This window comes from Anthonomus grandis, chromosome 4 (assembly GCF_022605725.1).
Source record: "Anthonomus grandis grandis chromosome 4, icAntGran1.3, whole genome shotgun sequence".
NCBI classification, from domain to species: domain Eukaryota; kingdom Metazoa; phylum Arthropoda; class Insecta; order Coleoptera; family Curculionidae; genus Anthonomus; species Anthonomus grandis.
In genome coordinates, this window is record NC_065549.1 from 20,533,025 (window position 1) to 20,545,443 (window position 12,419).

The following is a 12,419-nucleotide window of genomic DNA, read 5'->3' on the forward strand; positions in this document are numbered from 1 at the left end:
ATATTTCAGACATCAATGCATAAGAAAGTAATAGTGTGTAAAATCGTGTTGTTGACTGGCATACTTAGGAGCCTTCTTATGGTATTCGGAATTTTTTGACATTCTGCTATGTTCTTAAATATATGACATTTTTTTACGCACTAGTGTGTACATTACACACTAGTGCGTAAAAAAATAAAATTGAAATTTTTAAAAGAATTTGAAATTTTTATTTTTTTTTATATTGTCTTCAGTAGTAGAAAAAACTTCGATCGAATCGAAAAGAAAGAGAATTTAAAAAAAAAGATCATGGAAATTGGTTAAACTTGCAGTCTAACCACTAAAATTGATTCAAAGATAAGGTATCATCATCTTAGTGAGATTAAACAATAAAACAGCACATAATTTCAGCATTTCTTTTTCGAAGTTGTGTTTTGAACTAAAAAATAATGAAGCAACACTAATTCTAGATTTCATAAAAACATTTTTTTTGATATCCTCCATAGACTATAAATCACTAAAAGTATGGCTGAATATTTGGAAAACTTTTACAAATTAGTAAAAAAATCTGATTTAATATATCACCATCAACTCAATTGAAATAAAACAAAACATACTCTCCAATAACTCAAAAACGACTAACAGAAATGCCAGCTATGTGCGTTTCGTGCAGTTACCCGAACGGTTCGAACTAACTTTTGGCGTCACCCCAATAAAGGGACGGTCTCTGCCGCGCGTAAAAATATGTATTTCAAAAGTGATTTAGATGGTTCAGAGATCAAGAAAGGCTTCTTTTACCTGATGTACATCAGTCAGTCTCGGCAAAGTCGGTGGTGTTTTGTCTTATTGGTCACGGTAGAGTTTAGTGCAAACATCCTAGCAAGTCTGCCTTTTTCATTGCAGTCATTGCAATCGAACTGTCTTCCCTAGTCAATCGTAAAATTTTTGACCTAAAGAAACCTTAAAAAACTACCTTTGCTATAGACCAGAACAATATTGATCCATTTGGGCAATTGAGAAGTTGTTCTTCACTCTCTCATTATATTTTTCTTTGCATATATCGATTGTTTGGTTGCACCCATTTCGCAAGGCAATAAAGTTGACATCATTTGCAGGACTTTTGCAGCGCCATTTGCGATAAGCAGCATTTTTATTTTAGACTGCCTTTGTGAAAATTTTTATTTAACTACGGTTTGCTGCCTAAAAGGCTTCTCAAGATGCTAGAAAAATAAGCCTCCGTACCTGCCAAAATCACCTCTGAAATCTCAGTCACATATGCTAAAGAATCGTTGGTCCGGAAACATACATCATTCCAAGGAAACGAAGAGAAGAACTCTTTTAAATATATCCAGTTGACTTAACTATAATGACAAACTCTACGCAGCATGGGTGGATTCTGAGTTTTTAATTCTAGTTCCCATTTTAGGGTAATATTGTACGAGTCAGAACCCATCGCAAGAAACAGAAAACGTGATATATATAACTTTTTTGATCTGAGAAACTAGATTAAAGCCTTATGCAGCCAATCATAACGATAATTTTCAAACTGCAAAGTAATATCATTATGAAAATATGTGATTATAAAGAACGATATTCGTTTTGGGACGCAGATCCATTTAAGCGAATCTGGTTTTCTAGATAGTAGAAAGTACCAGGGATGACATGGAGGGCGGTAGACAGTTTAACTCTATATATTTAAACTTATTATCAATTAGGGAAGCTTGGTGTAGATAGTCCAGATTTTAATTGACTGTTTAGGTTCATTGCAAATCAAATACAATTGGTTAAATGGTATGGAACAATCTATAAAATCATTGAAGTTCTCTCAGAATTACCTCAAAGCGGTCATTGACGACTAATCTTTTCCACCTATCGCCTGTATAAGGCATTGCAAATTTCTAATATTTGCAGATGATGTAAATATTTCTTCGTTCGTTCAGTATTCGAATACTGTTTTATAGCAGAGTTTCTATATTATGGCACTTAGAATCAGAAAATTAAAATGGACCAGAAAAGGCTTTAGGTTTGCTAAAGGTAAGGTATTATTCATAGCTCTTCTAAATAAGTAACATTATTTTCTTCTTTTCATATAAGTATATAAGTATTTTCTAACTATAATATTTATTGGTTAGGTAATATCCAATAAATAGTTAACTATTTATTATTAGGAATGAATCCCAACAATATATATTTTAGAAATACTTAAAGAATAATATATCATTAAATCCTTATATCAAGCATTGCAGTACATTGCTACATTATGTCAAAAAGCTAAAAAAGTACTTTTGAATAATATAACATAAGCTTTTAGCAAAAAGATTTTAACAAAGGCATATCGTATAAATTGTCTTATCATGGCCTTTTTTTATTATTATTTTAAAATAAATATTTAAAAATTCTTAATTGGTTTGGCAGATTCTACCATAAAGAAAATAAGTTAAATATAGAGATGAGGAATTAGAGAGAAATGACTTAGTGTGTTTTGCTTGTAACCCGATGATATGATAAAAAAATATGGAAATAACATAATTCCATATAAGGTGCAATGTGTATAAATTCAAATTTAAATCTTAAATATTATCTAAGATATCACAATGATAAAGATTTTTGAGAAATAATACGCTACTATACTATTTTAATTAAGCAAATGACCCTCTTTGGGAACCAAAAATAGCCACTTAACAGAAGGGCATTACATAATTAAATAAAAAAAAAAAGCCCGAAGCAGAAATCTCTGTTTTCAACGTTTACAAGACCATCATCGTCGCCGGTACCCGAAACCCGAGGCAACATCAGCAACGAGAAGTCAAAGAACAAACCACTCGAACCCATAAACCAGTTTAGTTCTCTAAAATCAAAAAGCCCGGACTTTCAGCACACAATAATAATAAAATCTTTCGTGGCCGCTCTCGCTCGCCGCCGCAATCTCGACTTTTCTTCTTCTCCTTCGGCAGCCAAGGCTTATAGCTACAGCCACAGTCAGCAGAGGCAACAAGTGGTAGCCCCAGGGTATGCCCCTCGCTACGGAGCACAAAGAAGCCCCCTCGAGCAAGCCGCGATTGGTCCATCGCGGATTCTGGGGCCCCTCAAGGAGAAGAGAGGGAAGGCCCGCGGCTGCGCTAGTCATCAGTTGTTGTCCGCACGCCGTCTCTGTCGTGTCTCGCCGTTAAAATACGTCTTCGTTTCTCGTAACGTCAATTTTTTTTGACGTTTTACGCGCCGCTAATAAGCGATATAAACAATCAATCCCCAATAACAATTTTCGATGCTACCTAGCGCATGCCGCCTTAAACTGTTCCAAAAATTTAAATCTTTATAGTGACTGATATAAGTGTTCAGCTTTCCTGGATATAGTGACAGAAATAGTAAAGTAGTTACTCGGACGTGACACTTTCGGGGTGGAAAGCTCGATGTTTGACCTCTGTAGTGATGATGTGCAGTGTAGTGTGGCGGTTGATGTGTAGGAGCATGACACATGGATATTTTTTGTTGCTCTTCTTCTTACTGCTCAGTGTATTGCAGGTAATGATTATTATACAAGCCATGTTATGCACCTGTATTAAATATTAATTTGTATATTTTATATCATATAGAAAAATAATGTTTTGACTATTAAAGATTAAGAAAGGGTATTTCAAGATAAGTCACCTTAGAAATTTTAGCATGGTTGAACATCATTGTTTCCGAATTGACTCTCAAAGTCAGTGTGATGTGAGTTTAGTTAGTATCCGTATATTGTATAAAGAGTAAAACTTATTTCTCTTGATATTTTTTAATAATTCTTTTTTCTCAATTTCTTTATTATATAGTAATTTTTCTTCATCATATCAGATTGGGTTCTCAGATGTTTACATCTATTTATTACAATTTTTCACTTATATATTTTTTTTTAATTTTACTTTTACTGATTCATTAAATGCTAAAAATGTTTTAGATATTTATTTTTATCCACAAAAATATTTAAAATTCTTTGAATTTTAATGAAACAAAAAACGGAAATCTTATGATCAGCAAATAATCCACATTAATTGTAACAAAAGATATAAAAAACACTGGGCTATTATAACTAATAAAGGACTTAATGCAAGGATATGAGAAACTTCTTGTAATAATGCATAATTTCTGTGGGAATCTATCAGATTTTCTTGTAGTCATCATTAATCTGATTAGGCAATTTATTTTAAGTATGATTTTGTAGGGTTACAACAATCCAATTTGAAGAAATATATTAGGATGGTATTATAAAATAGATAAAAAATTATAAAATAATTTTCTAAAAATTGGCACACTTATTACAGCGGCCGCATTTATTAATTAAATATTTGAATTATGACCATAATAATCGGTTTAATAAATTTTATTGAGGAGTTTACTATAATCTTAAATTCTTAATATTTAAGTTTTTTTAATAATGGTTTTTAAAAGGTTTATTACAACGGATTCTTTCCAACGAATTCTAATGAATAATTAAATTGACTTTTATGTGATTTTTTAGGCGTTTTTGGATTCAAAGATTCCCTAAAAAATAGTCTAATTTTATTATAGAAATATTTTTTATGTTATTATATTATGAACAGCCTTAATTGTTTACTAATATAATTGTGTCTGTAGTGAGGAAAAATAATTGCATGTTCTCAAAAATCGTATAGTTAGATGATAAATTATCTGAGCATTACCAAATATTTTATGCTTAGTGGCCTCGGAAAGATGCTTTTAGATCTTTAAAAACTATCGTAGCTTTTATAAGACGTACCGTTATAAGTACTTTACATTAAGCACCTGTCACACATATAGTATATTTATTGAGTTTATAATATAAAGTCGAGTATAAATGAATAATATAAATTCTTGTATATCCATTTTCTATTCCATAGAGTCTAAAAAAACAATCCGTGTTTCTTCTAATTTTAGTTTTTTTTTGTTACTTTAATGGATCAGCAATGTATTCATCTGTTTGTGTAATTGGTCAGCTGTATTTTTTTAACTAGCACCAATAAGATATAGTAAGATTTTTAAGAAAATCTTTTCTAAATTTTAATATATTTAAAAAACTTAATATTTGTTTGGGTTATCAAGGATGCCGCAATAGGGTTATTAGGGATCTAAAGTAACTAAGGATACTTAGATAACTTGGATAAATATAAATTAATAATTAGTTTTCGAGATATCATAAACACACCTACGTGTTTAACTTAAAAGAGGAAAATAAAAGTTTGAAAGTATCAAAATTAATTTAATCAAATAAACAAAAGCACAAAATAAAGTACAATATTGCACTCAATGTAATAATTAAATTTATGTACTACATTTTATAATATTTAAGAAAAAAGTAATCATATTCGAATAAGTTATGCACTCTTTATCATTAAATATTTTATGATCTTTTTATGAGCATAAGCTCCGAAATAAAACTTGATTTTTATATGCTATAAAAAAATTTCTATAAATAATTAATTTTTGTAAACAATCAAGAGTACAAGTAATTTAAAAATTCACGCGTTTATAAACTTATAAATGAGGACATATGTAATGCATTATTACGAAACAATACAAATTGCATTTTTAATAATTAGTAAACTGAATAATAATAAGTGATATGTCAAGACGACGATAGTGATTAAGTGCAGTTTAAAAAAACTAATTTCATTGAAGCAAAGGAAAAAGGAAGTAATTAAAATGAATATCTTGTCAACTTATTTTCGTTCTGGTAATATCCTAAAAACCTGCTTTAGGTTAGGAAAAACTTGTTTATGATAAATTATTATCTAAAATATAAAAATAGCATCATTGCGGTAATTAGTTGCATATATTAGTGTACATACATATAAACGATTGTAATAAATTAAAGATATCCGGTTCAAAACAGCCAACCTATGTTAGCCCTATGGTGTCTTAGAACGAAAAAAACATAGATACTTATGTCACTCTCGTGTTAATATTGAAAAACTACAAATATAAAAATAAAATTGATTATTTTGATCGATTGTGGAAATTTTGAAAGATTAAAGTTCTTCTTTGGCACCATATATTTGAAAAGGTAGGATAGAAGGAAGTGAGTAAGAGGAGTAAGATTCTGCTTTCCAATATGCCGTGAGAAAAAAATTAATTAAAAAACTATAAATAAAGCTTTAACAAAATGAATAAACTTGTCATGAAAAGTCGTAATCCAGAAAAAAATATGTAAATATATCAATATCTCTACAGAAGAAGTTAATTTGAGAATAGAATTCTTAGAGGTAAAAATATTGGAAAACTACAGAAAATTACAAAGGCATTTTAAATTTAATTTAAATATAAGCCCGAGTATACATAAAATTTATGATAGATGCATATTACTGGTGAAAGACAAAACTGGAGATAATAACAACTATTTAAATTGAAGGAACTATTGCATAGCTTAAATTAACTATCAACTACAGAGTTCATAAGGCTAGGATTATTTTTTGAGATGTTATGATCAAAAGAAGGATAATCAATATCATTAAAAGTATACATAGCTGGGATAAATTAGGTCGAAAAGTATAATGAAAAGATATTCAAAATTGTATTAATGCATTGAGATTCAGAATAAACGAAAAATATGTTTTATTTAAAATATCTAATTAACCTCCGCCCTCATAGGTACTTTCGTTACAAAGCTAGCAATACTATACACGACAAAAGCTCATAAAAATTGTACTTCAAAACCGTGATTACTCAAACCGTCTGGTCTCATTGATGGACTGAAAGATGACAGGAATATTGTGAGCATTAATTCTAAAAGAGTAAAACAATGGCATCCTGAGATTCGACGTGGCTGATAACATTCGAGATCTTCCTTATTTTGTTCAAGAATTGTTTTTTTTTAGACAAGACTGAGCAGTGGGGTAGCAACTATATTTCTCAATATTACTAAAAACCTTTAGTATTTTTTTATTTAGGGTTATGGATTTAAAATATAATACTTTGGGTTTTTTATTTTATCACCTCAATAATAAATAGTATGTCATAAAATTTTTATAATGATTCTCCAAAAATGACGAGATTATATTCTTAGACACAAAATTTTCTCTAGTTTCTAGCAAATCCTTAAAAAGTACTACCTGCTGCATATAGAAAAAAGAATTTGTGCAACCACGAAGAATACTTATGGCCATACGTGTTTTGGTGATTCATATGAGTTTCTCGCTTTTTAAATTAAGGATGTTTTTATGTACTAGATTTGGTCAATGTAACCAAAAAAATTTATCGCAGCTCTACAATAATTTGTCTTTCCTATATGACCACTTAATAGAATTTAATTTTTAAATACGATGTGTTTGGTCCGCCCCTGGTGAAAAACAAAGTCGTTTAATTTGTATGTCCAGCATGGCATTACTCCGGAAATGCCAAAACAATACCCAGAAGATCTCAGAAAACCCGCCGCATGAAAGATTGTTGTTTGTCTTTTAAACTTTCTACATTGTCGTCGAGTCTTTGCTCTTTAGTTCGTTACGGAGATGACGATAATGATGCATTTTGCATTGTCTTCGGAGGTTGGCAAAACTGGTGACCTGTTCATGATAAATTGCTAGAATGGTACTTAGTTAACATGGTTATAGGGAAAAGCTTTATTGTGAGATACCTACAAAATAAATTATATTAGTATGTTACCTAGTTATGTAATTTTAATGTTATTTTATAGTTTTAAGAACGTTAGCTTTTTTTGGTTAAAAGGTTTTATAGGGTTGTATTTATTGCAATATGGTTAATTAAATATTACTTCATTGCAATAAGTCACTTCAATAACGTTAAAATTAAATTCTGAGGCAAATTTAGGTGTCTATAACACATTAAAATTAGTAATTACGGGGTGAGCGTGTCTAGTGGAGTAGCTTGAGGAGTGTTAAAAGATCATCAACAATAAATCTGTCAAGCGGTGACTTAAGCAAAAGGGACCTGACTAGATCAAGGCAATTACCAGGTTTCTTGGAAATAAGTTCTTAACGTCCAGAGAAATTAGTTTTGAACCCTCTGGTATGCAGTATGTATTTTTTGCAGTAATGTATTTTTTTTCCTCAAGCTAGTACTTGATCAGAATTTTTTCGTTTTCAACAACAGGTTTTTTAAAAAAGTCTTCTTGATATGCTTGTTTCAAAAAATACCAACAAACTTGAATTTGAGATTTACCGCAAACCCAACACTACGGACAATGTCATCCAATACTCCTCAAACTCCCCTTATTCCTACAAATTTGCCTCTTTTAATTCCCTTTTCAACATCCTCCTTTCTAGAAAAGCTTTCCTTGATGAACTAAATATAATTAAACATATTGCTTTTAATAATGATTTTCCACTTGATATAATTAATCGCCTTTATTCTAAATTCTATAATAAATATAAGCTCACTTACAACTTAATCCATCTTAATAATGAAAATAGTCACCTTTTTAGATCAATGTCATTTATTGGTACTATTTCTTTTCAGCTTATAAAGTTTTTCAAGTCTACAAATCCCACAATTGCTTTTAAAACTACAAACAGTTTAAAAAGGCAGCTAGTTAGTACAATAGATAAGGCATATTTCTTTTCAAAATCAGGGGTATATTCATTAAGATGTAATGACTGTAATGCCATTTACATAGGGCAATCGGGGAGAAAAATTTCCACCAGAATAAAGGAACATACAAGTTTGGTGGACGGGTACAGGGATACTGACATGGTTGAAACTAAATCGGCGTTTGCTAATCATTTATTGGCCTCCTCACATGGTTTTTCTTTAACTCAGGGAGCGGATATTTTGCATGAGTGCTCAAAAGGCAAAAAACTGGACTTGTTGGAAAGAATGGAAATAACTAAAGCTAAGAAGAGCCCTGTCCTTATGTGTGTGAACGATATTTTCACGTTTGAACCTCATCTCATTTATAACAACCTCTCTCAAAGAATTTAAAAAGTCTTTTCCTTTTCGATTTTATATATTTTTGGTTTTTATTGTTAAGATTGTTTACTTATATTCACACTTATTAATATAGTTCGGATTTTTCCCCATGTTTGGTTATGTTACTTGGTGGCCTATGGGTTAGACGCGCGCCTATGAATCTAAAGGTTGCCGGATCGTTCCCCACTGGTGACATTTTACATTTTTACTTTTTTATTTTTTAAGCATACATTTTTATCTATGGTGGGAATTGTTAACTTAACCTAGCTTTCCTTTTGTTGTTAGTTGAATTGAATTGAATTGAATTGTCGAAACAGTGGGCTGCCAAGCCAGTTATGCATATAGGTCTCCTAATGGACTCGTCATGCCCCACCGGGGGTTACCAGAGCCCAACGGCCTTAGAGAAACCGATAAGGCTCTCTGGTCTGAAGGACTTAAAGTCACTCGGTACACTGAAAGTGTTACCCAAGTAGTTGAATCTGGCGCGCGTGAGTGCTGAGCACTCCCCGACTACATGGTTAACGGTTTCATCCTCCTCACAGCACCATCGGCATTCCGGGTTGTCCGCAATACCGATTGTATGGAGATGGCTTCTTAAGTGCCAGTGACCGGTTAAAAGACCTGTCACTAGTCGAATTTCGCGTCTTTTTAGGCGTAGTAGATTTTTGGTGAGACAGGCAGAGGGCTCACCTATGTGCGCTTTGGCCTGTCTCATACCAGGAGACTCAGTCCATCTTCGATGGGTCCATTTGTCCAGCAGACCCTTCATTGACGCGACTGCAACGCATTTGGCGATACCAACTATGGGTTCCGGCCCCATCAGCACATTCGCGGATCCCAGTCTGGCAAGAGAGTCCGCTTCCTCATTACCTGCATGGCCTGCGTGGCCAGGTATCCAGGCGAGCTGGACCCTGCAGCCAACCTGCACCAGTTGTTGTTAGTTGTAATGTGATTTGTGTAGGTCTAGGTAATGAGTTTTATCATAATTTATAAGCGTTCTTTTTGTGAAAAATATCTTAATGTATTTTTTGGGCCTCATGATGCTCCGATTGGAGCGAAATACATGTAGATTTGAAAAAATTATATGGATTTGATGAGACTGTGACTTTGTGTTCTTACCTTTGTTTTGTTTTATCCCCGAAATATGGTAAAGCAAATGTTATAATTCAGATTTTATATTTAGGGTAAAATTGTTGCTACTTCTTATTAAAACAGAAGAAAACCTTAAGATGATTCATTGCAAGATGTTTAAGAGTTAATCTTTAGAAATTTACCCTTTGGAAAGTGCCCGTGGTAGGCTAAACGCTTAGGGTGTGTTTTTATTATTAACCCTACACATTCTATTCTATTTAAATTATAATTAATCTATCTAAATTATGATATCCTTTTTTGAAAATCATCCATTATCGTTCAAATCAATATCTGAATTCCACTATAGTCATAAATTATTAAATAGTTAGTAATAATATATATGAAGTAAATGAATAAAGTGTTCTCTACATAAATTTTTGATGGTACAAAGGTTTAGATCAGTTTAATAGCAGTAATCATCCATAAATAAATTTTGATGAAATGAGGTAAGCGTCTTATAATTGTTTTGTGGTGATTCTATGGATTACCACAGTAAAGTATGAGAAGCCTAGAGTTCAAGTTGTGTGTGTATCTACGAAATACTCCTATATATTTCTAGTAGTCCGACTGTGTACTAAGAATTTATATTTTAGCAATAAATATTCTTATAACGAGGTGGCTGCTACAATGGTGTAACACCAACTGGCTAGTTTTTTACCATTGCTGGTCTAAAATTTTATATTTCATGTAAGCTATATTAATAAAGAATTTCTATTGAGTGATAAGGAAAGAGTATAAATTTTTAGGTTTAATCATTGATGCAAGAATATAGAGGTTTTTATCACATTCTTTAATAGCGTACTATTAAAGAATATATATCACCTTGGTAGAATCAACTTAGGTGTTTTAACAATAATTAACTCATTATACTCGATCGTTTTTGATGTTCAACCTTAAGAAATAAAAAATTTTCAAAATAAAAAAATAAAGATTTCATTTCATTTGTATTCTTGTTTTCTATGTGAATTTAATTATATTTTAGATGTGTTGATGTTGATATGGTAGACTGGTATAGTATAATTAATATATACGTAAATATTGTAAAATGTCATTACAATTTAAAGTTTTTGTTATCCACGATACTCTGGATCACCGTACACTTATGCATTTTTTCGAGTATTTGCTTTAGAGGGCTGAGTAATTCTGGATGTTTGGATAAGTCTATTGAGAGATAACAATCTTTTCTGCAAACTAATTGAAAGTATCTGGGGCTTTTTATTTCAAAATCAGCAACATCCTAGGAACTATACTATTTAACGATATACTGGCAAGTCTTTGGTGGTTGCTATGACGTGGCCCAGACGGTGTAATAAATTCTAATATTTTTATTTCTAAGAGATCAACATCAGCAGTTCTTAGGAGAGCAGCGAATCTTCTGTGTAACTGTTTTCAGTCTGCACCTAGATTCTTATAGAAATATTCATCAAAACTTCGTTTCAAGAGTTAGGATTATCAAATATCTTCTTTATGTACGATTTTCTTATAAGATGATATATTTGATTCTATCAAAATTCATTGGAATCCTTACTGTAAATGTTAAAATAGAAATAACTAACTATTAAATTTACATATAATTCCGGTTCTAGGTTAATAATTAAAATTGTTCTTATTCCTTACATAAACTTACAAAATTTTATAAAGATATTATGTAAACTAAAAAAAGATTTATTGAATCAACAAATCAGTTACAAAGTAACTAAATCGTAATGATTCAAATAACAAATTGATAATACTAATAAAGTTTTCAACCGACACTTTTTCTTTTAAACCTGTTCCATTATAATAATGGTTATTTATTTATACTACGAGGTGTGAAGTGCAATCACGGCTGTGGAGTTATAAAAATTTTATATCATGTACACAATTGATTATAGTGTCATAAAACATCACTTTCTAGTGTCAAAGCAAGATAATGTTAAAGACCTATAGGTGGGGACTATTTTATTAATGTGTTTACTTTGTGTTTTGACGCATGGTGGTCACCTTTTAATATAAAATTTAAAATATTTATCAAAAATCTACAATATTTTGATGTGCATATATAACGAGGCATTCGGTATTGAAAGATTTCCTGCTTAAAAATTCATTCATTAAAATATTTTAATTTAGAACTAAGGCAAGGAAGCTCAAGATTTACGATCGAAATATGAAAATGAATTGATGGTTCTGTTTTAGTTCGGGCTTGGGTAATTATAGGGTAATAAAATGGAGAAATTATTTTATCGGTTTCAGTAGGGATTATAAATTATAACAGATGCTGAAAAGGTCAAAAAGCTATTAAATGGTTAATGGGAAATGTACCAATTTTGGAATTTTGTAGGTGTTTTAAAGGTCAAGTTTCAATGTAAAAAAATAATTAAATATTTAAATGCTTATCTTATTACATATCTATTAATATTTTCCTACTAAATGGT

The 12,419-nt window shown here is 31.1% G+C and overlaps 1 protein-coding gene across 1 annotated transcript in view; it reads left to right on the forward strand.

The window, feature by feature from the left end:
- Nucleotides 1-2,990: 2,990 nt before the first annotated feature.
- The window catches only part of LOC126735702 (protein jagged-1b), a 196,801-nt gene continuing 187,372 nt past the window's right edge, over nucleotides 2,991-12,419 (forward strand). Inside the window, exon 1 of the mRNA XM_050439771.1 lies at nucleotides 2,991-3,501. Within this exon, the coding sequence (XP_050295728.1) occupies nucleotides 3,409-3,501 (93 nt within the window). The 5' untranslated portion in view covers nucleotides 2,991-3,408. The remainder of the gene's footprint in view (nucleotides 3,502-12,419) is intronic.